The sequence below is a fragment of the Muntiacus reevesi genome, chromosome 20 (assembly GCF_963930625.1).
Source record: "Muntiacus reevesi chromosome 20, mMunRee1.1, whole genome shotgun sequence".
Taxonomy (NCBI): domain Eukaryota; kingdom Metazoa; phylum Chordata; class Mammalia; order Artiodactyla; family Cervidae; genus Muntiacus; species Muntiacus reevesi.
Window position 1 is genome coordinate 37721617 of NC_089268.1, and position 27841 is coordinate 37749457.

Here is a 27841-nt window from a genome sequence, read left to right on the forward strand (position 1 = left end):
GATCAACTTTGGTTTCTGCATTTTCTTTTAGGGAATCAGCACCAAATTAGTTCCTCTGAAATCAGTGTTTCTTTAGTTTTTCTCAACTGCTATTACAGCAGAAACAGAAATGCTAAATCCTGTCTTGAAACATACAGTATGGACCAAACAGAGCCTGTCTGTGTATACTTGCCTGCATTGTTCGATTTATTTCTCTTGGCTTGGTATTATTTCTAGAAAAGTAATCTTGAGCCCTACATTTAGCTAAGTAAGAAATTCTATTAATCTACACCTATCTTAAGCAGTGAATACTCTAGCAATTTGTTTGAAGGAAGGCGTAAATTCACTCTGCCCTTTCTGCTGGTGCACCAAACACTGCAATGGCTTACCCACGGGAGAATGTACGGAGGAAGGAGAGACTCCTGTTTGACCCCTGCCGGCAATCAATTTATGGCCGCAAGCACAGAGCTTGAGAGTCCTTGCAATTCTTTATTAACTTTTGTAACTCTTGGTATTATTCTTATTCATATAAATGTCAAATTCCTATTGGTAACCTGACCTAAAAGTGTTCACAAGCTCAGCTTACACCCTTTGAACACCTCAGAAATGGAAAAAAATTAAATTAAACTTTATATATTTTAAATTAAACACCCAAGAAAGGAAATTAAGAAGAACCGTTTCTGCTGCTAACCAGAGAATACCGTGTTGTGTGAAGGCTGATCATTTAGGAAATAAAAAACAGCTTGGAAGAGTCAGCTCTCTTATAGTAGTGATAACGAAATCACCGTTTTTCAGTGAAGTGGGTTGGCAGTGAAGAATGAGACAAACTGGAGCGAGGAAGGAAACCAAATTTCCAAGGCTATTTTCTACAGAATACAATTATTCTGCCTTAAAGTATGGTGCATGTGGGCATGAGGCTGCTAGTAGGAGGCTGTATGCACTGAATCAAAGCATAAAGACCATCATTTTCACCCTTTCTGAGACCTGCTGCATCTAGGTGATGATGAAAGAGGCAGGGGCGCTGGGTTACAGGGCCTCTGGCTCCCTGAGCTGGGAGAAGTATTCTGTCCTCACTAGCAAAAGCCTTTGTTGTCCTTACTGTAGGCTTTTCTACTACAGGTTTCTGAAATCTCCACATCCCGCAACACAAGTTAGTCCTGTGTCAACAACAACAGAAACCCTTGGTTCAGCAGAAGTAGAATGGGTTTATGTTTCAGGCACTAGAGCAGGTGCTGGAGAGAAATACATGAAGAGACCCATGAAGTTATATAGGGTTGGGGGAGTGTCTATGGAGGGAAACACAAGCATAGAACCATGCGGGAAACACCACAGTGGAGATAAACTATAAGCAGATTATGCAGGTGAAATCCTTTGCAGAATTTCTGGCATACACACCAGTAACTAGGAGTTGGTATAAGGGCTACTGTTGTCATTTCTGGTGGCCAGAAATGGGGATCGAAGAATGATTTTTTTTACTGGAATATAATTTTGATTAAAAAATACAAGGTCAGTACATATTTTAGAAAGAACAATCTGGCAATGAAGATAAGAATGGGTTAGAGGGAATGAGCCTGGAGTTTCGGAAGAAGTTTAGGAGGCAACGCAATTGAAAGAACCTCCACGATGAAGGCAGTGACAGTGGGGATAAGGTGTGGGACATGAGTTGAGTGGAAGATCAAACTCATGAGACCTGGTGGGAGATGAGATTGAGTGGGAAAAGGTAAGAGGAAGTCCAAAAAAACTGTGCTTCTGACTTGGTGGATGAATGGGGGACTACTTAGTAAGATGAACAGAAGGGCAGGAAGAGTAAGCATGAAAGGTGAGCACTTGAGGGACACCCAGGCGAAAGGCTCTCATTGAAAAGCAGTCTGTAGGTGGATGCACGTGTGTGAGGCCAGGGAGGGAGGGGACAAGCCTGGACTAGACTGAGCCTGACTCACAGGAGGGAGAGGAGAAAACTGAGGCTGGAAGAAGACTGCCTGCCGGAGTCTGTAATGAGGAACTTGACAGGAGTGAAGCAGAGTGGGCAGAAACCAGACCCCAGAGGACTGAGGAGCGGAGAGAAAGCTGAGGCTGGAGGCAGGCAGCGGAGGCAGCCACTCTTTAAGAGAAAGTGGGCGTGAGGAGGAATGAGTCGCAGTAAATGCAGGCTCCATGAGGGGTTTCTGGAGAATGGGAGTAACCGGAAAGAAGAAAAGACTAACATTCATCAGAAGAAAGCTAAGAAAAGGGAGGGGCGGGGGCGTGGAATGATACACATCTTCAGTAAGACTGGAATTCAAAATAACTTAGCTCATCCTTTTGAAAGTTAAATGAAAAAAAAAAATTTTTTTTTTTTTTTTGGCAGTACTGCATAAGCATGTGGGAGCTTAGTTCCCCAACCAGGGATCAAACCCATACCCACTTTGGTAGAAGCGCCACTACACCGCCAGGCAAGTCCCACACCCTTTCCATTTTATAGATGAGGAATCTGAGGAAATGCTACCTTATCCTCTGCTGTTACCATAAGAAGATCTGAAGTCCTCATTCCAAGCAATATTTACTAGTAAGTGAAGGAACTACAGTTGTCAATAAACATTTGAAGAACTGCCTCTAAAAAATAAAAATAATATCTTACCAAAGTATTAATAAATGACCAGGTTGTATTAGTCTCTGTAGAGCTCAAGAATCTTTACATTTTTAAAAAATTCTTACTTCCTTAATCAAAGTTCTCTTTTATGAAGATAACCGACAAAAGAAAAAAATATCTTAAAAGGCTTCAACAAATTTATATGTTTCAATATGAATGTCACCAGGGACAGAAGAATATGGTTTCTGTATTTTATAGAATAAAGAACAGGCTTTGAATTGTAGATCTATCACATATATATGTATATATATCTTCTCTGATCTTTAGTTTTTCAACCTAAAAAATAAGTGAATAGCACCATAAACTTCCAAGGTTATTGTGAGAACTGAATGAAATTATGAATTTGAAGGCACCTAACAGCCATAAAAGGCACTTTACTCAGAACAGCGGTTCTTGAACTATTTGTGGAGAATAACCAGTTTTCCTTCCAATTCATTATGGACGGATACATTTCTAAAATGTAAGTAAGATGAATTACTAAAAGTATATATCACAAATTTGATGTCCTGGAAATGTTACATGACTGGAAAATCTAAGCGCGCGCTTTCAGTCTCAGTAACAGTCCTGTGCATCGATGACAGAGAGTTTGCGAAGAGGCACTGGTCTACGAGCCAGCTTTTGAGCGGTACTTATTCAGAGGAGAGCACATTCAACAGCAGAGCACAATAAATAGTTAAAACGAACGAGCTCTGGTGCCCGGCAACTAGGGCTCAAAGTCTTCTCTGTCACTTACTATCTATGTGACCTCAAGCTCTCTGTGCTTCAGTTTTCTTTGTCTCTAAAATGTGACTGTCAAAGATACCTGTTTCATATGGTTGTTTCAAGAATTAAATGAGTTTATATATATACACCAATATGAAGAGTGACTGAGACATTTTTAAGTACTCAATAAGTATTAGCTATTAATATAATCATTCAGTGAGTAATACATATACAAAAGGTCATGACACTAAGTGTAAATACTTTTATGCAAATGTTTTTCTATTTGTATATTTCTGCTGTTTATTTATGTGGGAAAAAACAGAGATTTATTTTAGCTTACAGAAAGGGAAACATACATCTTTTATGCATGAAAATATTGCTTGAAAATGTTTTAAAATTTAATAGTTTTCTTAAAGCTTCCTATGTACCAGGATTCTTAATGGTATAAAGTGTTTCCTATTAAATTTAGTCTCTTTTATCACTAGAAGAAAAATTCAGGGAATTACACTGCTATAAAAGTTAAGATGAATTCTGACTTTCTTATAAGTAGAAAAACATTCTGGAAATTTAATTATATCATGATTCTTGAAAGCACAAATTATTTAAAAAGAAGAAAAAAGAATGAAACCCAATTATAACTGTTGAAAGAGTCAGAACAAACTAGACAATGAAGCAACTTTTTTCAAGGAAAAACTGAAAAGAATAGTATTTTTTTCAAATGATACAATTAAAACACTGAATCACAATAAATTAGGGGAAAATATATGAAAAAGAGCCATTATTGGATGGTTAAATTAAAACAGTATTTTCTAAACATATTTAATGCTTGGTCTTATTTACATGTTTAGACTAAAAACAATTTACTCCAAATAATAATTCAGGGAAGAGAAATATGCTTACTTTCAAGGATCCTGGGCTTCCCTGGTGGCTTAGATGGTAAAGAATTTGCCTGCTATGTGGGAGACCCGGGATCAATCTCTAGGTTGGGAAGACCCCCTGGAGAAGGGAATGGCAACCCACTCCAGTACTCTTCCCTGGAGAATTCCACGGACAGAGGAGTCTGGCAGGCTACAGTCCATGGGGTTGCAAAGAGTCAGACATGACTGAGTGACCAACACACTCAATTTTGAAGTCTTTATTTGATTTGTTACAATATTGTGACAGATTGGCAGCTCCAGTGTACTGTCATCTTGAATTGGAGATGGTAGCAGAAGAGATATACTTTAGACTTTGCATCTACTTTCTTATAACTAATTAATTAATTTATATTTGGCTGCACTGGGTCTTCACGCTGGGTGCCATGCTTTCTCTAGTTGTGGTGTGGAGGCTTCTTTTCGAGGTGGCTTCTCTTGTTGCAGAGCACAGGCTCTTGTGTGCAGGCTCTTCAATAGCTGTGGCACTCGGGCTTAGCTGCTTTGCAGCATGTGGAAGCTTCCTGGACCAGGGATGGAATCCCTGTCCCCTGCACTGGCAAGTGGACTCTTTACCACTAAGATATCAGCATCTACTTTCTGATCTAGCGTGACAGATACAAGCAGTGGGTAGAAGGATATGCCCTAGAAGTTACAGAACCACAAGAAGGGACTCACCATGATGCTGAGGCAATTAATGGTATACACAAAAAGGAAATCAAGATAAGAAAAATTGAAGTTAACACTGATTTCTATTTGACATGAGAGCAAAAATATATATATACAGATGTTAAATGTCTTCAAGTCTTCAAGTTTTAAATGGCATTTTCTGACAATCACTCAAAATAGACAACTGATAATTTGCCAAAATATTATTTAGTTTGGGAGGTGGTTTCAGTATGTGTTCATTTTAAAAAATAAAATCACCATCCCCACCAGCAACAATAAAAAAAAATCTTTATTTATTGGCTTATGTGCAAAAGGAGGTATGATATTGAGAAAAGATACCTAGATGCTTAGAATTATGATTACAAATACAATTCATTTTAGAGGCAGTTATCAAACTTTAACATGAGAACTTTTTAAAAAGTATATGTAGTAGCAGAGATTGTTGGTGACCCCTCCATATTCATTCCCACCATCTTCCATAGAAACATATCATTAGCTAGACACATGGATGCCTGGAAGGAAGTATTATTTCCCATCTTCCCTTGCAGCTAGGGATGGCCATGTTATAATCAATGATATATAAGTGGAAGTGTCATATACAACTTCCAAGAAGATAACTTTTAAGGTAAGGAGGAGTATGTGCCTGCTCAGTTGCGAAGTTGTGTCGAACTCTTTGCAAAACCATGGACTGTAGCCCACCAGGCTGGTCTGTCCATGGGATTTTTCAGGCAAGAATACTGAAGTGGGTTGCCATTTCCTTCTCCAAGGAATCTTCCTCACCCAGGGACTGAACTTGTATCTCCTGCATCGGCAGGTGAATTCCTTAACACTGAGCTACCAGCGAAGCCCTTTCTTCAATTCTTTCTCTTTTTTGTTAGCTGGAATGCAGACTTGATGGATGGATTTTAAGCAGTCATCACGGACCATGACACAGAAACTCACGTTGAGGATAGCTGAGCAACAAGATCAAATCCTGAATCTTTGCTACTAGCGACCATCCCATCAGCTCAAGATCACTACCTCCTCAATTTTTTCTTTAGATGTGAGAGGGCAATATACATCCATCTTCTTTGAGATATTATTTTATGTTTTTGGCCATTCATAACCTTATCTAAGGTTGCCAAAGCCTTTGACTGTGTGGATCACAATAAACTGTGGAAAATTCTGAAAGAGATGGGAATACCAAACCACCTGACCTGCCTCTTGAGAAATCTGTATGCAGGTCAGGAAGCAACAGTGAGAATTGGACATGGAACAACAGACTGATTCCAAATAGGAAAAAGAGTACATCAAGGCTGTATATTGTCACCCTGCTTATTTAACTTAAATGCAGAGTACATCATGAGAAACGCTGGGCTGGAGGAAGCACAAGCTGGAATCAAGATTGCTGGGAGAAATATCAATAACCTCAGATATGCAGATGACACCATCCTCATGGCAGAAAGTGAAGAAGAACTAAAGAGCTTCTTGATGAAAGTGAAAGAGGAGACTGAAAAAGTTGGCTTAAAACTCAACATTAAGAAAGTAAAGATCATGGCATCTGATCCCATCACTTCATGGCAAATAGATGGGCAAACAGTAGAGAACAGTGGCATTATTTTGGGGGGCTCCCAAATCACTGCAGATGGTGTCTGCAGCCATGAAATTAAAAGATGCTTACTCCTTGGAAGGAAAGTTATGACCAACCTAGACAGCATATTAAAAAGCAGGGATGGGGAGAGAGGCGGGAGGGTGGATTGGGATGGGGAACACATGTAAATCTATGGCTGATTCATGTCACTGTATGGCAAAAACCACTACAATATTGTAAAGTAATTAGCCTCCAACTAATAAAAATAAATGGGGAAAAAAAAAAAAAAAGCAGAGACATTACTTTGCCAACAAAGGTCCGTCTAGTCAAGGATATGATTTTTCCAGTGGTTATGTATGGATGTGAGAGTTGGACTATAAAGAAAGCTGAGCACTGAAGAATTGATGTTTTTGAACTGTGGTGTTGGAGAAGCCTCTTGAGAGTCCCTTGGACTGCAAGGAGATCCAACCAGTCCACCCTAAAGGAGATCAGTCCTGGGTGTTCACTGGAAGGACTGATGTTGAAGTTGAAACTCCAATACTTTGGCCACCTGATGTGAAGAGCTGATTCATTTGAAAAGACCCTGATGCTGGGAAAGACTGAAGGCAGGAGGAGAAGGGGATGACAGAGGATGAGATGGTTGGATGGCATCATGGACTCAATGGACATGAGTTTGAGTAAACTCTAGGAGTTGGTGATGGACGGGGAGGCCTGGCTTGCTGCAGTTCATGAGGTCTCAAAGAGTCGGATATGACTGAGCTACTGAACTGAACTGAACCTTATCTAAACTGGAGTGCTACATGCTACCAAAAAGAATGGCAGTTTAGTAGGGCAGGAGGGAGAAAGAGCTCACCCTGCAGGCTGGAAAGCTAATTAATGCTACAAGTTGGCAAAATACTTGGTCAAATTGTCACCTGCTGAACCTTGGGAGACAAACCAAATGTTAACTAAGTCTGCGCAGTAGAATTGTTACAAGTGCTGCAGCAGTAGAATTGTTAGGAATGATTCAGAATGTTAAATACTATTTGGCTTCTCCTTGCTGTTCTTAGCCACAAGGAACAGACTTGGGCTAGCCAGCTGCAAGCTGAGATGGAAGAAAACCGAGCTTTTCTATGAAAATCTTTGTGAATTACAGTCTAATTGGACTGAAAATCCTGTAATTTTGAGGTCTGCAGGTCTGCAAAAGCCAAGGAAGACTCTGGCTACAATACCATGGAAGATGGAACCTGTCATACACTAGCCCCAGTTTACCAGCAGTGATGGGATTAACAGTGTTTTAGATGGTCTGAAAGGAGTCATCAGTAAGTTCAGAGGAGGGAGATAAAGAGGCCAGAGGTCAAGAAATAAGACAGTCTTCAGGTTCAAAACTATGTCCAGACATGACTTTTGACTACACTTGTTCATGGAACTGACAAGAAACAAACAGACTGAAAGCATACTAAATTTTTGAGGGGATCAAATTGCTAAAGATACAGCAGGATGCCATGTATAGACTGGACAGCTCTTAAAGCAATTTCCACGTCTCTCAGCACCAGAAGGAAGTAGGGATGGTAGTGTTTGAACCCAGGCAGAAGATCACATTGCTTACTGTCTTTCTCAGATATGGCCATGAAGGCCTGTCAACTGGGAAGCTGATCCCACAGAAGGAAATCAGGGCTTATCAGATGGGACAACTAAAGAATGTACTTCAGTACTAGGGCAGAAAATCTTCATGATTTCTACCAAGCACGGTTTGTTAACTTCCACCAAATGGTACCGGAAATGTGTTTCCCATTCTCCCATTCTTCAAATGGGGACTTTAAAAGTTATAATACTCATCTTATTTTTATTCCATTTTAAACAAAGACTTTACACCACTCTTTAGTTTATAGCATCAGTCCACAGAAAGCCACATCTGGACCTTCTAAAAAGGAAGGAGCATCAACCACAAATCATGGTACAGTAGGACAGGGTAACTAGATGGGGCTTGGGTTATCTCTCGGATAAAGGATGAGCTCTGTACATAGCAAGAAGAGCGATCAAACGGGACAGGCTGAGACAGAGACCACCAGTTGTTCCCTACTATCTCACCTACTCTTACTTCCAACAGAGTTCTTCATTTACAAACGGGGACAAAGCCACTCAAAATAAAGGTTACCTTTCTTAGCCTTTAGCCTTTCTTCTGCCAAGTGCAGACACATGACTAAGTTCTGACCAACTGGATGTAAACAAAGTAACATGTATGACTTTCAGAAAGCATTTAAAGAGAAGGAACATATACTCTTCTTTGCCTCTCACATTCCTACACACTAGAAAGCAAATCTGACGGCTGGCGCTCAATCTTGGACCATGAGATGAAAGCTTTATCCTGCCTGCATCCCTGATATGCCCAAGCCTTATAAAGCCCTACTTCCTAGCTCTGGACTTCATTTACATGACTGAAAAATAAACTACTTTCTTTATGCCATTATTGTTTTTTTTCCTGACATTCACAGACAAGCTGAACCATGACTTTTATATTCATAAATATACGTGTTGTTTTTGTTCCAGTTATTATAGCGTTAGGCACAAAACAGATAAATAAAAAACTGAACCATTTAATTAACATTATTAGAATCAGATGGAAGACTGAAACACAGTAGAAACTGAAGATCTAGTCCTATAATGAATTAAATCACTATGGGATTTCAATAAGTCTTTTTAACCATGTGAACCTTGACTTTCATCCTCTAGTGCAGATTGAAAACACCTAACCTACATATTTGCCTAGGTTTCTGTGACAACATTATGACAATGTGCGAGCCTTATGAAATAAAAGAAGCACTCTGATAGGAAAAATGCTTACTGTTAGTACATGATTTTACAGTCTCTAATGTTTACAAGAAAACACTTAGGTAGAGAAAACATACAATGGATTGAAGGAAGGTAACATCTCAGTTTCTACAAGAAATATTATATTACAATCATTTTACAAAAGAAGGTGGGAATAGGTTAGGGGTGATGAGACTTTTCTCTTAACTGGGCTAGAAGGAAAATAGCTAAATCAATAGAAAAGTTAATTACCTTCAAACCAATGAGTCAAGTTTGGGGTAATCCACAAGTAAAATGGTATTTACTATATAATGTCAAAATCTTCCAAATATAATACCATGTTCAAAAAGAAAAAAGCAATTGCTTTTTGACCAGGTAACTTCTCCAATGATACGCATTCATTCTCTTGAAAAAATTTAAAAGCAGCAAGGGAGAGAAGGGAGAAGAGCAGAACTTCACTACCTCTGAAAAAAATCTGACAAAAGATAAAAGTGTGAAAAAGACCCTAGGGTCTCCCCAAAATAACAACCGATTTAAAGATATTAAAGATGATGATAAAGAGCCAGAAAATATATTTGAGGGAAGTGTTTTGCCTAAGTTATTTTGGAGGTGGATATTCAGTGAACAGAAACACATCTGGGAAGGCATCTGGAAGAAAACTTAATTACCGAATCCTTCTTGAATCACCCTTCTTTTTTTTTTTTTTTTTTGGCAATTTTCTTTTCTTCTATTCTGACAAATATTGCTAGTTTCCAAGCCACTAGGAATAAAACTAGATGGAGGTGGGAGGGGATGGAATAAAATACAAGTTTTAATATAATCTGCCTTTTATCAGATTGTGCTCCAGTATGGGCACAGGAAAGGAAGAAAAAGAACTCAGCATGCTAAAAAGAGAGCATCCCTTTTTTTCAGCTAGATGGACAAAGCAGGGCACAGGAGAGACTGGACGTGGTAACTCCATGACTCACTTAGAGAAACCAGCCTGCCCCGGTGACCCCGGCTTCGCGCCCTTGTGACTCTTCGCTATCGGAGTGGAGAGTGGAGAGATCAGAGGTCAGAACTTTCTCTGCAAAGCTGCCACTTCACCTCTGCTTTGTTTTCACCACTAGAAGATTCCTCTTTAACCCCTGAGTGCTCACTAGTTATTGGTTGTTGGCATTTCACTGGGAAATCTGAGTATAGTAAACTTAGGGGTGTGTGAATGGATATCACAGGACGGAAGGGACAAATGATAAAGGTAAACTCTGAGACAGCAAATATCATAAAATTATAAGGCAACACAAAGATGCTATCATATGGTGTGACTTACTTTAGACCCATGCAACTTGCAAGTAAAAATAAACTGGTCATTAGTTCACTCAAATTTCATTTATTGAGTAAGGGAGACGAATCCTTTTTAAGTCCACTGTGTATCTATAGGACTTTGCTGGTGGCTCAGATGGTAAAAGAATCCACCTGTAATGGGGGAGACCTGGGTTCGATCCCTGAGTTGGGAAGATCCTCTCGGGGAGGGTGTCATATCACATCTTCTCTTTTAAACTAATTAATTTATTCTAATTGGAAGATAATTACCTTACAATATTGTGATGGTTTCTGCCATACATCGACATGAATCAGCCATAGATATACATGTGTTCCCTCATCCTGAACTCCCCTCCCACCTTCCTCCCTACGCCATCTCTCTGGGTTGTCCCAGAGTCCTGACTTTGGGTGCCCTGCTTCATGCATGGAACTTGCACTGGTCATCTATTTTACAAATGGTAATACACAGTTCAGTGCTATTCTCTCAAATCATCCCATCCTTGCCTAAGAGATGAATCTTGTCTCCCTGTTTAAGGTCTACTTAACATAAACCGCAAGGCCACTGGACTTTTAACAAAATAATTTGTATAAAGTTAGGTCTTTTAGTTCATAAACTATTTCATTTCTTAAGAGGCATCTATCAATAGGATATTCTTGCTTGTTCTGTTCACACATTCATGTGTGAATCTGAGGACTAAGCAGTTCTTTTACTTAGCATTAGAACACATGATTGAGAGGACAACTCTCCATGTTATCATTTTTTAAACATGTATGACAATATGTAGTTTTCATTGGAAAAATGAAAACTGTGTAAATTCAACGCAGCTCAAATGGGGAAGGACTCAAAGTTTATATCTAAGGCCCCAAGATCCTGGGAACCCTCATTACAATCTCCTCATATATCATGATGAAAAATTCTCTCATTGGGAGGTAACTCTTTAAAATTACACGAGAAAACAAAAGTAAATGATTCAAATTTTCTACTTTCTTAAATCCCAGTATTATCTTAAAAAGACAACAGAGAAACCAGTAAAGTGACAGGGAATGAAAGTAAATTTATGAGGTATTTACTAAAAATTATAAAAACACAAATCTCTTGAAAACTCGAATTGCATCTCATGCTTTGTTCTATATAGTTTCCTTCCATATCCCTATAAATCCCATTACATCTTTCAAGAAATCATCTTATTCATTTAAATAAAAACATCAAAGGACTACAGTTAATTTTCCAACTAGATTAATAAATTTGAATAGAATAATTTCAGTCATATGAGTGTCTGCTCATGACCAGCTGTTTTAAATTAGGACATTAAGTAATTCAGACACTTTTCTTTGCAAAGGTTGCATGATTTAATAAAGTCCCATATGCCTGCACACGTGCCAACACTGCTAGGTTATCTTCAATCCAGCTGCTGTTATGATAGTAGCTGCCAACTTTCAACCAACTGAAGAGAATAATGAATCAGCTTCAAGTTGGCTCATACGTAAACTTCTACTGCTCCTAGCTAAAACATGGGCCAATTTCAACTGTAAAGAAAATTAATTAAAAAGATTTCACCTCTGCTGTTTGAGAGACATGGCACCACAAATACTGCTGAATGAGGAGTTTAAGAGCGTGCAGCTTCAGGTAAAATCCCATAGTGTGGATTTCACTCTTAAATGCAGTAGGTTGTTTTAAAGATTGAATCTTTTGAAGAAACAGATTAGGAAATGCCTCGTCCCTAATTTATAACATGATTATTTGAGAAGCTTCACACTGCTAGAGAAAAAATGAATTAATGTGACTCTTCATTTGTTAAAGGTTCATTACAGAAAAGGCTTCAGATGAAACAAGACGCAAATAAAAAGGGCCACATTTATACAGAAGCTAAAAAGCAAAAGAGGCAAGTACCAGACCTACCATTTTCAGTGAGCACCATTGTCAAGTATTTAGTATGAGGCACAAAACAGGGCAACATAGCATCCGGTCCTATCACTTCATGGCAAACAGAAGGGAAGTATTTTCTTGGGTTCCAAAATCGCTGCAAACAGTGGCTGCAGCCATGAAATTAAAAGATGCTTCCTTTGTGGCAGGAAAGCTATAACAAATCAGGACAGCATATTAAAAAGCAGAGATATCACTTTGCTGACAAAAGGCCATATAGTGAAAGCTATGATTTTTCCAGTAGTCATGTACAGATGTGAGAGTTGGATCATAAAGAAGGCTGATCGCTGAAGAACTGATGCTTTAGAACTATGGTGCTGGAGAAGACTTGAGAGTCTCTTGGACTGGCAGGAAATCAAACCAGTCAATCAATCCTACAGGAAATCAACTCTGAAAATTCATTGGAAGGGCTGAAGCTGAAGCTGAAGCTCCAACACTTCAGCCACCGGATGCAAAGAGCTGATTTACTGGAAAAGACCCTGATGCTGGAAAAGACTGAAGGCAGGAGGAGAAGGGGACGAAAGAGGATGAGATAGGTGGATGGCATCGCTGATTCAATGGACAAGAGTGTGAGCAAACCCCGGAAGATAGTGGAGGACAGGGGAACCCGGTGTGTTGCAGTCCATGGGATTGCAGAGAGTCAGATACGACTTACAGACTGAACAACAACACAGGAGCAACATGGTAATAGCAGACCTTCTTTCTAAGAATGACAACACTGTATTAAATTTTAATAAACACTCGATGAAACAACTATGTGCTGGATCAGTTACCCAGACTAGTGTTCTATAGAAATCCATGAAACTTTGGTGTTTCCAAGAAGCAGGAATCTATTTAGCTTGAAGTTATGCTAGATTTTTATAGGGAAATATAAGCAAATGTCAGAGCTTAAAATATTTCATTTATTCCTACATATCCATCATCACTGGAAATGATTCACTGGATAGATGGACTGAGAGGACAGGAAAAGTTTTCTACTAAAGAGTAAAGTTAGATTGGAGTCTGCACAAGAGTGAGCCTATACTAGTCTAAGCAAGAAGACAGTTTGGACAAAACATACAATTTTTTGGTTCTGATGAACTGTCTAAAACTATAAATAGTGCAAAAGTTAATTTAAAAAAGAAGTTTAGATCCTAACTGGCTAGACTTGTATTTTCCAGTTCCAGTGATTCACAGCACCTGAAACTGAAACTGTGGATGGCTGGGTGGGATGGGCTACCTTCTCCAGGAATCTCTAATTCCCTCTTGTAGGGACCTCTGATATTTCTAGTGCTGGAAATCCTGGAGATTCCTGGGTAGGTTCTGGAGTCTTCTAGACAGTTTGGGTAAGTCTAGAAAACCTCTGTGGATGCCTCAGAGTAATTCAGAATCCAAAGAAAGAAAAATGAGCTCAGCACTATTTTCTAACACCTTGACGTCATCCATCTTTTGACCCCTATTTAGCTCATGGATGCTGCTGAAAGTGTTCAAGAGGCAACAGATTTAAAAGGTCCATCTTTGGAGTAGCATAAAAGGCTAGAACTTGTCAGGAGATTGTTGCCCAGTTAAGCAGCCACAGTAAGTCCCCAAACAACTGAGTCAGCACTCACCCAAATGGAGGCAAAGGAAGCTGTTGATTCCTTTACCTCACTGAATCACATTAATAAAACTATTTGGAAAGTGCTCTTGTCTATTTTGCACAATAGGCTACATGTCTGCTCTCGGCAAAATCTTGTGCAAACGTATGAACCATGTGTTTATCTGCTATTGCTACTGCATTACCTGCTACTGCTCTAGTAAGCAAGAGGCAAGAAATTTCACAGGTGTTAACAATTTATTTGAGGCTTCCTAGGTGGACCAGTGGTACAGAATCCTCCTGCCAAAGCAGCAGACTCTGGATGGATCCCTAGGTCAAGAAGATACCTTCAAAGAGGAAATGGCAACCCACTTCAGTATTCTTGCCTGGAGAATTCCATGGACAAAGGAGCCTGACGAGCTACAGTCCTTGGGGTCTCAGAAGAGTCAGACACGACCAAGCAACTGAACACAGCACAAATCACAACAATTTATTTGTAATTCTGAAAACGAGACATTCACCAATACTGGTGTGCCCAACTTGTCTGCATATGAGACAACTTTACCTAGAATAACCTAGAACAGATTCAAAGGAGGGACACAGGCCAACAACAAACATCTAACATAAAAATCCTTATTCTAAAAAAAAAAAAATCCTTATTCTTTAGCTTCGCCCTCAGTTCTCAAGATCAGGAAGTATTAGAGATTCATCATTATTCTGTTTTCTACTTTGAAAGTTGTATATACTTAATGATTATAATTATAAAATCCTAGAATAAGTATACTTTCCACTCACTGATTTGAATATTTGAACAATTAGCTGGATTTGCTTGAATGCAAACCAAGTGTCTTTATTTCTGGTGGTTAGGATAATCAAGAAATGCCTAGAGGTGAAAGAAAAAAATTAGACACATAAAGGGAAGATGAGGAAGGAAGGAGAAAGTAAACAGAAGAAAAAGGTTCATATGTAGTCAGGATAAGTGACTAATTGAAGGTGGAAAAAATAATTGCTTACAATTTGTATAAAGCAATCATATCCAGTAGTACTTGGTACAAAGGTACATAATTATAAACAAGATGGAAATAAAGAGTTGTATTTTAATTAAGAAAAACAACAGAGGAAAAATTATGGGAAAAAAATTATGGAAAGTAGAAAGACCCATGCCACAAATATGCCAAGATAAATGACATACTCCCCAAGGGGAGAATAGTGCCCTGGACTTGAGAACGTTCGAATGACCTTGGCCGGCACTATTTCCTGCCTTGTATAATCATAGAAGGCATTCAACCCTTGGTGATGATGAGAAGTAGGATTTTTAAGAATATAATTATAGGCTGCAAGTGTTTTCTGTGGAAGCAAAATTATTCATGTCTGAGATTGTGTAAATATGCCTTAATTTTGGTCAATGGCAATTTGAACTTTAAAAAAAACAGAATCTCAAAACCTCCTTATAAAGCTCCATTCTTCAAGAAAACTACAGGGGTAAGTGTGTAAAAGCAAAGACGTTCCCAGATACTCTTCCAAAAATGCTATTTCGTAGAAAATTATCTCTTTTGTAGTGACATGATTTGACCTATCTCCATGTCAGAAACAGTTGACAACTTCAAAAAGCCACATGAAAGGAGATGTAAGCAGAGCAAAGCTAAAGCAGTTTTCATCTTCTAGGTCAGGTACAGAAATGATCACAATGCACATTACCTTGGGAAGACTGGCAACCTCACACAAATTAATGGTGTGTGATGCACAGATGGAAGGTGGATAAAACTGAGAGGAAAGAAGAAACCACATCAAGGGTGTCTAAGGAAAACTTAAAGGCTTTGAAAGCTTCAAAAGTCTCACCTCTCTCTGGTGCCTTTAATTGTGGCTACCATAAGTGCATTTTTTGCCACATGCTTTTAAAAGAAAAAAGAAACAGTGATTTTCTTAAGTGCTAACAGACTTACTTGTCTTTCAGAAAATCCACCACTCTTTTGAAGTCAGCCACGCAGTATTCTCTTTTCATTTCCATGAGCACAGTGTCAGAGGCAGACTGGACTGGTATGTGCAGAAAAGCATAGACTCGGGGGTGATGAAGGATTTTGGCCATTTCCTTGAGAAAGATGGAAGGAGAAAATATTAATCATTTTAACAAATCAGAGAAGGGTTTCCCTCAGATCAACTCTCACAAGTGCAAGTGAATAAGCACAGCTACAAACAGACCAATCCTCTAGGCTCCTCAAGTGAAGTCCACTGGCTGCACTCTAGGATCTGGGAGTTTAACACGACTTCCAGGGGATTTAACAGAAGAGCTATTTCCTCATGGTCACTGCCTCTCTCAGGTGACGAAACAGAGATAAACTCATGTAAATGCTAGAGACTAAAAAGATTTCTGAGTTCTTCAAAATAAGCACCACTCCTCCCTTGCCTCAAGGCAGTGTTATATTCTGGCCTGTTACATTAGCAGCAGAAACAACAATATTTAAGGCAAACAGTTGAAGCTGTAGAATCCTGAGTACTTGAATAAAGTTCCCAAATTTACAGCAAGCCAACACTTTTTTTTTTAATACTAAAGAAGAAAAAGAAATCTGTGCCTCACCTGTTTCTTTTTCAGCTAGTTAGCAAACACTTATTTTTGAGCATGCAAAAGGCACAGGATCAGACAATGAAGCCAATCAGTTCCCCTCTGGTCACCTACTGGCATCTACCTATAAGCTGCAGTTTCAAAGAGGAGAAAGAAGGGAAGGGCAGGAAGAAGAATCTGTCTGGCAAAGTTAAAGAGAGCAGGTTTGAGTGAAATCATTAGGAAATACATAGATTGTTCTAAATTCCTCCAAGGATATGAAGTGGGCAGGAAAAAGAATGTAAAAGGAAAACTGAGGTAAGGAAACCATTTATGTGAGCAATAAGAAAAATGTGACGAACTTATGGCCCATCAACGGTGGGGGAGGTGGGGGGAAGGGGGGAAGAGGGAGATGAGAGAGAGAGTGGTCACTAAGGGTCTGAAAGAGATAATGTCAAAACAGGAACTGCTCTTTAATAACTTGCATGTGTCCAGTGATTTTAGTTTTCAAAGTACCATACTGCACTCTCACATCTGCTGTCTAATTTTATCATTAGAAAAGCATTTTGAGGGATCTTGTGGAGTCAAAGAGCCACCTAATTCCATAGAGGTGACTGCCTCTTTGCTATTCAGGGCTCAGTCATATATATGTATCACCCACGCCCTTTGTCCCCTTCATTTTCTTTCCACTGACTATGAATACTAGTATTTTGACCAAAGTGGAAGAAAAGAATGACACTCAAGCGACTTAGTTTCTTAGGAGCAGCTTAGTTGGTTTAAAAAAATCCTTCTGATTAAGAAATTCAAATAACCAAATGATATTACTCATGGATATCCTTTATCGACCTTCTCTTTCAGGAATTAATTGGAATATATGACTGAGCAACTAACACAAACACGCTGTGTTAAACATAGATTACTAAATTGGAACTGAAGTTCAAGAATTTATTTGGCAGCAAAATAACTGGCTAACACATCACCTGAAGTTCTCCTTCACAAAACTTACATTTCTCGGCTGGGTGTTTAGTCAGAAGGCTCTTCACCTCCTTATTCAAGATCACCATTTATAAGGCTATGGGAGGCAGGGCTGAACATTTATCATCACTACTGACTCTGAGTAAATACATTGGCCTCCTGCTATGATTCTCTCCGTCTTTCAGGTTTTTTACACCTGAGTATCAAGATTCTCGAACAGTGTGAAAAAAAAAAAACAATTATACAAAAATCTCTGTTTTCTAAAGGGGCAGGACTCAGCTTTGGGTAACTTGCAATGTACATACTGTGGCAAAAAAAAATTACACCTTTACAAGTAAAACAATTTGTGAATTAAAGTTCTATTCTCAATCTCTGTGCACTGGTTTTCTTATCTGAAGAATGAAGACAGTGGTAATACCCACCTCATAGAGTTACTGGGTTATGGTAAGAATAAGACAACCCAGTAAAGTGCTTATGTGTTAGCATTTAAGACATAAATTATCTAACATTCTTCTTCTTTGGAGAATGTTTAAAACTCATAGCTACACATTTTCATACATGTTAATGAATCATCAATACAGAGAATAGCTTTTCAACAAGGTAGCTTCCTTAACTAGTAAGTGAAGGAGCGATAACTTGTACTGATTTGCAAAAAATAAATTTGGAAGGGGTTCCCAGCGAACATGACCTGGGGCCAGAAAGGGTGCAGTTTCTGTTGGAAACACTCAGGGTGGCCCTTCTAGTATAAACAGGATACTTCACTAGATGAAGCATTGCCCTATTACAGTATGACAATTTTCAAATTAAAACGTTAATAGAAAACAAGCAGGATAAATTTGGTGGGTTTTTTCCCCCTTTGGCTCTCAAAGTAAGATTTCCCAACAGTAATTATCTTCAGCTTCATACTACAGACTTTGTAACTTCATAAAGGTAGATTCCAAAACATAAAATAAACATAAGCTCGCCCCTTGCATAAAGTCTATACTTTCACCACTAGAAGAGCCACAACTTAATGTATAGTAACATAACCCAAAGAGACAGGTAGATATTTTTTGTATCGTTTTTCCTTCTGTCCCTCTTCTCACTTAATACTGTTGGTTACATACACTCCAATACTTTGGCCAACTGATGCGAAGAACTGACTCACTGGAAAAGACCCTGATGCTGGGAAAGATCGAGGGCAGAAGGAGAAGGGGACGACAGTGGATGAGACGGCTGATGGCATCATTGACTCAATGGACGTCATTTGGAGTTTGAGCAAACTCCAGGAGATAGTGTAGGACAAGGAAGCCTGGTGTGCTGCACTCCAAGCGGTCACAAAGAATTGGACACGACTGAGTGACTGAGCAACAAATGAATGATCTTTGGGCTACTTCCCCTTTCAAAATTCTCTATTTTTAAGGTTTAGTTTGGAGTTCCAGATTCTCCAGTATAAGGGATGACTTCTTATTTCGTGATGCCTCAGCAACCTGTTCCTGCTATCACCAACTTATTTCCTTAAACCTACCATGCAACATGGCCATGCATCTCCCAAACAGGTCCACAAGGGCAGTAATCAAGTCTTACTCCACTCGCTGGATTCTACAATGGCTAGGACTATGCCAAGTATACACCACCAAACATATAAATGGAGATTTAAGTCAAAACTACATACACATACAAAGAGAAAGATTTAAAATATAATTGATGTTTGACAGTAAAACAAACTTTCCACTAGCTCCACTTGGCTAAAGCAGGTAGATAAGCACATAGTCAGGCAGGTATACAGGCAGATAATTGCCTGACTTAATTGTAGATCTTTGGTCACCTGATACAGTCCAGTCACTGGAAAAGACCCTGAGGCTGAGGAAGGTTGAAGGCAAAAGGAGAAGAGGGCGGCAGAAGAGGAGAGGAGAGTGTGAGGGACAGGGAGTCCTGGCGTGCTACAGTCCATAGGGTCACAGAGAGTCAGACACAACTTAGCGACTGAACAGCAACAAACAATTTTAGAAGCCAAGATCAGGTACTTTCTAGGTAGCCCCACCATGGGTTATTGCTCTAAACATCTGCTGGAGCTTTGGATTAAAATCACAGTGTATAGTCTTATGGAAGTAATTTACAAATGGTGCACTCAAGAACAGCAGTCAAGAGCAACCCTAAGTTCTGAGGTGGGTAGTAGAGACTGAAAGCAGAGATATCACTCTCCCAACAAAGGTCTGTATATTAAAGGCTATGGTCTTCCCAGTGGTCACGTACAGTTGTGAGAGCTGGACTGTAAAGGCAGAATGCCAAAGAACTGATGCCTTTGAACTGTGGCGCTGGAGAAGACTTCTGAAAGTCCCTTGCACAGCAAGATCAAACCAGTTGATCTTAAGGGAGGATCAAACCTGAATATTCACTGAAGGACTGATGCTGAAGCTGAAGCTCCAGTATTTTGGTCATCTGATGCAAACAGATAAACTAGCAGCCAACAAAGTCACTCAGTGTGTGAGAGTGTATAGTATACATTAATACTTGCATTCAGATGCCCCTGCAGTTCATTCACAGGGAAAGCCCTTTCAGATTATAACTTTGTTAGGACGTATATGCATACTTACAATGCAAAATTTAACATTGCTATTTTTTTTTTTAGCTAACTTAAGATACATGAGCTAACCTAAGAAGCAAGCATACACAATATACATAAACTAACCTAAGAATACCTTAAAAAATAAAAAAGAAACTATGTCATTTACCCTTAGGAATTAAAAAATAGCTTATTTGATATATAAATATATACCATAACATCCACTCACAAAAAGTAAGCAATTATTAATATTTTTAGCATATTCACAGGATGGTGCAGTGTGCCTGGAGAATTCTTATCACTCAAAAGTAAACTCCACCCAGCAATCCCACTCCTAGATATACACCCTGAGGAAACCAAAACTGGAAAAGACACATGTATCCCATTGTTCACTGCAGCACTATTTACAATAGCTAGAACATGGAAGCAACTTAGATGTCCATCGACAGATGAGTGGATAAAGAAGTTGTGGTACATCTACACAATGAAATATTACTCAGTCATAAAGAAACCACATTTGAGTCAGTTCTAATGAGGTGGATGAACCTTGAGCCTATTATACAGAGTGAAGTAAGCCAGAAAGAGATAGATAAATATTGCATACTAATGCATATATATGGAATCGAGAAAAATGGTACTGAAGAATTCATTTGCAGGGCAGCAATGGAGAAATAGACATAGAGAAAAGACTTATGGACATGGGGAGAGGGGAAGAGAGGGTGAGATGTATGGAAAGAGTAACATGGAAACATATTACCGTATGTAAAATAGATGGCCAAGGGGAATTTGTTGTGTGGCTCAGGAAACTCAAACAGGGGCCCTGCATCAACCTAGAGGGGTGGGATGGGGAGGGAGGTGGGAGGGAGGTCCAAGAGGGAGGGGACAGATGTACACCTGTGGCTGACTCATGTTGAGGTTTGACAGAAAACAGCAAAATCCTGTAAAGCAACTATCCTTCAATTAAAAAATAAGTAAACTCCATTTGGGGTGAAACTTTCTGTTGCCCATAAAACTACATTCCTCTGTCTCGTGTTCTAGTTTTGTAATTGATATACATTTCCATTCCAATGTGTATTGAAAAGTGGCTAAGAGAAAGGACTCCGCAATCTGAACAGGCTTAGGCTCTAAATCTAGTTATTCCATTTACTGTTCTTCACTGTGGACACATTATTTAAATGTCTCTGAATGCTTGTTTTCTTCATTCACAAAATGACAGTGTATCAGTAGGATGCATCAGGTGATGCTGTATATGATCTCAAAACTCTTGGTGGCTGTAACAACAAAAATGTAACTCTTCCTCATATTACAGGAATGTCATGGACTGGTTGAAGCTTTGCTTAAGTAGCTTTCACTTCCAATGTGGAAGAGGGGGAAGCAAAGAGAGACACAAGAGAATCATCAACTTGAACCATATGCCCAGAAATCGTGCCTGTCACTTCTGCGTGCATTTCACTGGCCACTGCAGGTCTCACAGCTACTCTCAGGTTTAACAGGCAGAGATTCTAATGCGGAGGAGGGAGAGGCAGAGATTTCCTGCCTGGAGAGGGAAACCAGAATGTCTGGTAAGCAGTGATACAATCTACCAGAGAAATAATAAAAAATACCTACACCAAAGAGGGAAGGGTCAGATGAGATATACATAAAGTACTCAGTGGAGTGCCTGACACAAGTGAGCGCTCCTTCATCAAAGGAGGCTGTTTACGTGTTCACATGTTTAGAAAACGTAAAGGAGGTTACTGCCTTCTTTGCATCCCCGTCCCAGAGACACAGTTTGCTGTTTAATAAACACTTGTTTTGCTGCATCATTTTACATACCAAGCATCCGTAACTAGAGCAGAGAAATCACCAGAACATACTTTCCACTCTAAGCCATGTGACACATGAGACAAAAGTTATCTGAAATTAGCATCATTTGGGATAATCAGATCATAAATAAAGGAGAGCTGAATATTTCTAGACAGATCTTTAACATCTGTCTTCTGATTGGATTCTTTAATTGGGGCTTCCCGGGTGGTGCTAGTGGCAAAGAACCCACCTGTCAATGTTAATAATTCATTTACTTCATATTAAAGATAAGCCAATTGAACTGTCTGAGTTGAATGCTCAGTCTAACTAGGTTGAATGTATCAATACTACCCCTATTAAATCAGGTATTGATTTGTTCTTTTAGTGTTTGCTAGACATGGTCTTTTTTTAAGGGAAAATTATATATACTTTTAAAGTACACACACACACACACACACACACACACACACACATATATACTTGTTTTTTACCATATACTTGTTCATGTTATATAGTGTTTGAATCACAACAGATTTTGTTGCTAGTTTTCTTCTGTTTTATCTTATTTTAAAATTAGTACAGTAAACCTGACTTCTTTCCTATGTGTTCAGTTTCATGAATTTTAATATATGTGTAGGTTTATGCAACCATCACCACAATCCAGATATAAGAGCTCTCTCTTGATTTCTTGGCCTTAGCAGAATAGAATAATAATTTAAAAATAAAGCAAACCATTGATAGTATCAGTTGAAAATAAACGTGTGTATAATTATAACTCTTAGCGTTTTGACATTTAGTACTAACATATATTCTTATCGTCATAATGTAAAGTCTGATCACTGACTCTGACACTGAGCTGACTATGACACTGAGGTGAAGTGGTAATGGAAAAGGAGCACCAACGTCCTGTTAACATTTCTGTGAAAGCTAATGAGGACAGACATTCTGTCTTCACTTATTTTAATGCAAATACTGAAAACGTTAACTCTCTGCAGTTTAGAAGTGAATTTCCTATTACAATTAAGTTATAGATCAAGTGTAAATTAGAATCTGTTCACAATATCGACTCCTTTTCATTTGGGATATAAGGATGGGAAATGTTCTCTTTTTATGCTCCCTACTTCCCTTTCTAATGCTATTAATGAGAATTTATCTTTAGATGGCTGACAAGAAGTTTGCGTGTGGGTGTGCTAAGTTGTTTGAGTCATGTCCGACTCTCTGCCACTCCATGGATTGTAGCTCGCCAGGCCCCTCTGTCCATGGGATTCTCCAGGTAAGAATACTGGAGTCAGTTGCCATGCCTCCCTCCAGGGGATCCTCTCAACCCAGAGATGGAACCCGAGTCTCCTAAAGCTCCTGCACTGTAGACAGATTCTTTACCACTGAGCCACCAGGGAAGCCCCAAGAATAAGTTTAGATGCTGGGAATTGACTTAGTGACTGATACAGTATCATTAACGATGTAATGGGTGAAATATAACTCTGGTCTTATTTTACATTGACTTATATGACTTTAAAAGTCTTAAAGGGGACTCCGGAAATAGGATCGCCTAGAACACAGGCACTGATTTTGTCTTTAACGCAAATCTTCAAAGAGTTAACATTTTCAGTGTTTGCATTAAAATAAGTGAAGACAAATGTCTGTCCTAATCAAACATTTTACCTTTACCTAGAAACCTTTGTAGGACTTACTCCAAAATAGCCATGTTGATTATTCAACTGAATCATTCCATCATCCATTCATTCAACTATAAATTAATTGTTTAAGTGCCAGGCATTAAGCAAAGAAATGAGGAGATACAGAAAAACACAGTATGCTCTTGGGGTATGTGCATGGATGGTAAAATTGTAGGACAGAAGAGCTAAAGAAGTCTGTACAGAGTGCTCTGGCGGTGAGAATAAACTACCCAAAAAAGAGATATTTAAAATAACATAATATTGCTACAACAGGGACGAACTTTGAAAATATTATGCTAAGTGAAATCGGCCAGACCAAAAGGAAAAATATTGCATGAGCCCACTTACATGAGGTACCTACAGTAGGCACACTCAAGAGAGACAAGCGGGAGAGAGGCACAGCGAGTGTGTTGTTTAATGGGCACAGAATTTCAGTTTAGGAAAATGAAAAAGTTCTAGAGATGGACTGTGGTTATAAGTGCATAAGACTGTGAATGTACGTAATGTCAGTGAACTGTACACTCAAAAACGGTCAACAGGTATACCAACACATAAGATATAAGGCGGTACATCTTATAAAGTGATCCAGGGGCCTGTCATACCAGTTCTGCTTTTTTTAATCTAATAATATCAATTCTATCTTTAAAAGTACATTTGGGAAAAGTAATAAGTATGCTTGGAGACCACTTAATGATTCTCTACCTATTTACTCTTTTATCAAATACACCGACTGAAAAATTATTTGTTGAAATTACTTTAAAGAAAGAATCGTTTAAGGGTTGGACTCACTGTTACTCACTTCTAAAATAAAGATGTACATGGTAATTAGTCAACATAAAATAATGAAAAAAACACACTACTCTGTTTTAAAAAATGAATGTCCTTATGTTATGCAAAGGTAATAGATACTCATTTTTAAGGTTTTGGAAAAACAATAAAAATAGAGAAAAACAAATCACAGTTAAAGCAAAGTTGTTACTATCATCATGAGACAATTATAAAATTATACTTGATACGATCTAGTGGGCTTAGAAAGACTAAAATGATTTTCAAAGACCAAATATCAAGTTAATAATATTTCTTGACAGTATATCATTCTGTGAGAGCTCTATTTCTTCAGAAATGAAAGAAGCAAAACTTTCTTCTAAGCAGGGTCCAAATCACACAGGTTCTTACACTCAAGGGATTCCTAATGCTCCCACATTAGCATAACAGGAGAGAGAAACTAGAATATGAAAACAACAAACAAAGGAAAATCAGAGATAAGAATCAGCAAAACAGCTCAGAATCATTCCCGGAGAAATTATTACCATTACAGCAGTGTTGTCCCTGGTGCTATGATGAGAGAGTAGAAAAAAACAGACATGGAAGAAATTTCTTTGTTCAAAAAGAAGACAAAAATGAGAATGATAGTAAAAGGAGAAGAGGGATAGGAAATTCTTTCCCCACCCCACTCTCAAATTTATTCTAAGGGAATTCTTGCCTGGAGAATCCCATTGACAGAGGAGCCTGGCAGGCTACAGTCCATGGGGTCCCAAAGAGTTGGATAAGACTGAAGCCAATTAGTACAAGGGAATTAAAAAAAAAAAAAAAAAAAAGGACCATAAGCAGTCATTTAATTGGAATGATTATTAGAGGAAAGGAGAAAGATCCCAGGAGTCTCTGAATCACACACTATTAAGTGGTACAGTAGTAGTAAAAGTGAAAGTGAAAGTTTCATGCTCAGTCATGTCTGACTCTTTGTGACCCCATGGAAAGTGGCTGCTCTGTCCATGGAATGCCAGGCTCCTCTGTTCATGGAATTCTCCAGGCCAGAATCCTGGAGTAGGTAGCCTTTCCCTTCTCCAGGGGATGTTCGCAACCCAGGGATTGAACCCAAGTCTCACGCATTGCAGGTGGATTCTTTACCATCTGAGCCACCAACCAGGGAAGCTCAACAGTCATAGTAATAACACCAGTGATGACAGATAGCCTCCTTAGGTGCCAGGGGGTACCACTTGCTGATTCACACTGAAACCTGGAAAGCTGAGGGGCAAGGGCTTTCAGGGGAGTTTTAGTCCCTTAGGCATCCCTCAAGTTCCAAAGAGCAGACTCAAAGTCTAATTATCCAAGTTAGAGAACGCAGATACAAAGGAAAAGTAGTGAAGCAAGAAAAGCACTAAAAGCTTAAACAGTAGTTTAGGAATAAAAGAGAGTCCAAGCTCCTCCTCAAGGGATATACATAACAATCCGACACACACCTTTGAGATGTTCTACAGAGACTTAAGACCCACACCCATGTGGAAGATGGCAATTACATACTGACCACAAGCTGTAGACTTCTGACTGTGCTACAATCACAGGTCTGTGAACCATAGGTGGATGATTAAGATTTCTAGAACATCACCCTGTTACCTCACCACCAATGGATCACAGGAAGTCCATGAGCTGCAACCCTCACCCCAAATTCTTTAAAAATCCTTCCCTGAAAGTCATCAGGAAGCTCAGGTCTTTGGAGTGGGAGGAGCCATTTCTCCTTCCAAGGCACCCTGCAGTGAATGCTATACTTTCCTTCATACAATTTAGCGCCAACAGACTGGCTTTGGTGACTCAGGAAAGCAGACTCAAGTTTACTTTGATAACAACACCCAGTATCTCATTTAAATTTCTGCACAAACCTAGAGAGTAGTTTTACTGAATCTAAGACTCAGGGAAATTAAAACCTTGTTCAAGGTCAACGGTACAGCTGTAATGTAAACACAGTCACCCTGACTAAAGTTACAATAGACCAATTCTCAAGTATGCCTCTTTCGCATAATATTTTGAGCTAAAGGTGACTGAGAACCAGCAGGCCCAGGAAAAGTTCAAAAAACGGTGCCTTCATTTTCCTTTGGTAAAAGGAATTTCTACATATAAAATTTCCATTTTTAAAGGTAGAAATTTTGGGCAAAAAAGATGTAAACATGGAAATTCCACACTGAGAACAAAATTTTAACAATTCCTATCAACAGTGGTGACAGAAGACTCTCGAGAGTCCCTTGACAGCAACGAGATCAAACCAATCAATCTGAAAGGAAATCAGTCTGGAATATTCATTGGAAAGACTGATACTGAGGCTGAATCTCCAATACCTTGGCTGAAGCTCTAATACTCTGGCCACCTGATGCAAAGAGCCAACTCATTGGAAAAGACCCTGATGCTGGGAAAGATGGAAGGCAAAAGGAGAAGGGGCTGGCAGAAGATGAAATGGTTAGATAGTATCACTGACTCAACAGACATGAATCTGAGCAAATTCTAGGATACAGTGAAGGACAGGGAAGCCTGGCATGCTGCAGTCCATGGGGTCACAAAGAGTCAGACATGACTGAGTAAATGGAAAACAACAACAAATCAATGGTGAAGACAAGACTTAAATATGCATAAGAAACCTTTCTAAACAATCCCTGTTCACTATACATTTTCTAGTCACTTTCCCATAACTAGTTTTCCACACCCAGAAGCTACAAACACATTTTCTTTAGTTTTAGCACATGATGCTAAGTAACCCAAGTTCTAATAACCCTTTAGGGTTACTGGTTACTGGGAGCTCCATGCATGTGGGCGGGAAGCACATGTTAATAACCCTTTTTCTCTTACTAATCTATCTTTGGCTAGTCTAACTTAGAGAAACCACCTGGAGAACCTTAAATAGGGAGAGGAAAAAGATTTTTTACTCTCCTACACTCTGCTCCACCAAAATGTGTCTCACAAATGTGTCCTTACTAAATCTAAAATAATTTTTGAGGAACAGCATTAACTAATTCACATGACAATGTAAACAGTAAATCATTACCAGAAGCAGGGCTGCAAATAAACAGTGAAGAGTTTTCGCTCCAAAACAACGCCAAAACCACAAAGACAATTAAAAATGTTCAGTTTGCAAAATTCTCCTTACGCTTGATTTATTAAAATGTGAATTTTTCCCAAGTGTCTCAAAATGCATGAATTAAATGGCTCTTACTACAGTACTTGAAATTAAAAGGTAACAAATTAATAGACTCTTCTTAGTCTTTTGTTATTGAATAATATGGAATTTGAGTTCAAACTGATAAATGGGTATATGATTTTTAAAAAGGAACAAAGAGGACTATTTCTTTTTTGTACTACTTTAATTGTTCTCCCTTGGTAAAACTGGCTTCATATGTCAGTTCCTTAATTGGACCTGAAATGAAAGCATTTCCAGTTACTGCATGGTAGGCTAGCTTGTCTAAGAACACCTTAACAGAGTATTTTCTGAGATTTGAATCTGCTGCTTTTTTAAGCACCGTGGTT

At 38.9% G+C, this 27841-nt stretch overlaps 1 protein-coding gene across 4 annotated transcripts in view; it reads right to left on the bottom strand.

Annotated features, from left to right (window-relative positions):
• Positions 1-27841, bottom strand: part of CDKAL1 (CDK5 regulatory subunit associated protein 1 like 1) — a 576202-nt gene that overhangs the window by 178785 nt on the left and 369576 nt on the right. For all 4 annotated transcript variants that reach the window (XM_065912374.1, XM_065912378.1, XM_065912376.1 and 1 more), the window contains one exon: positions 15975-16120. In XM_065912374.1, coding sequence (XP_065768446.1) covers positions 15975-16120 — 146 coding nt within the window. The remainder of the gene's footprint in view (positions 1-15974; positions 16121-27841) is intronic.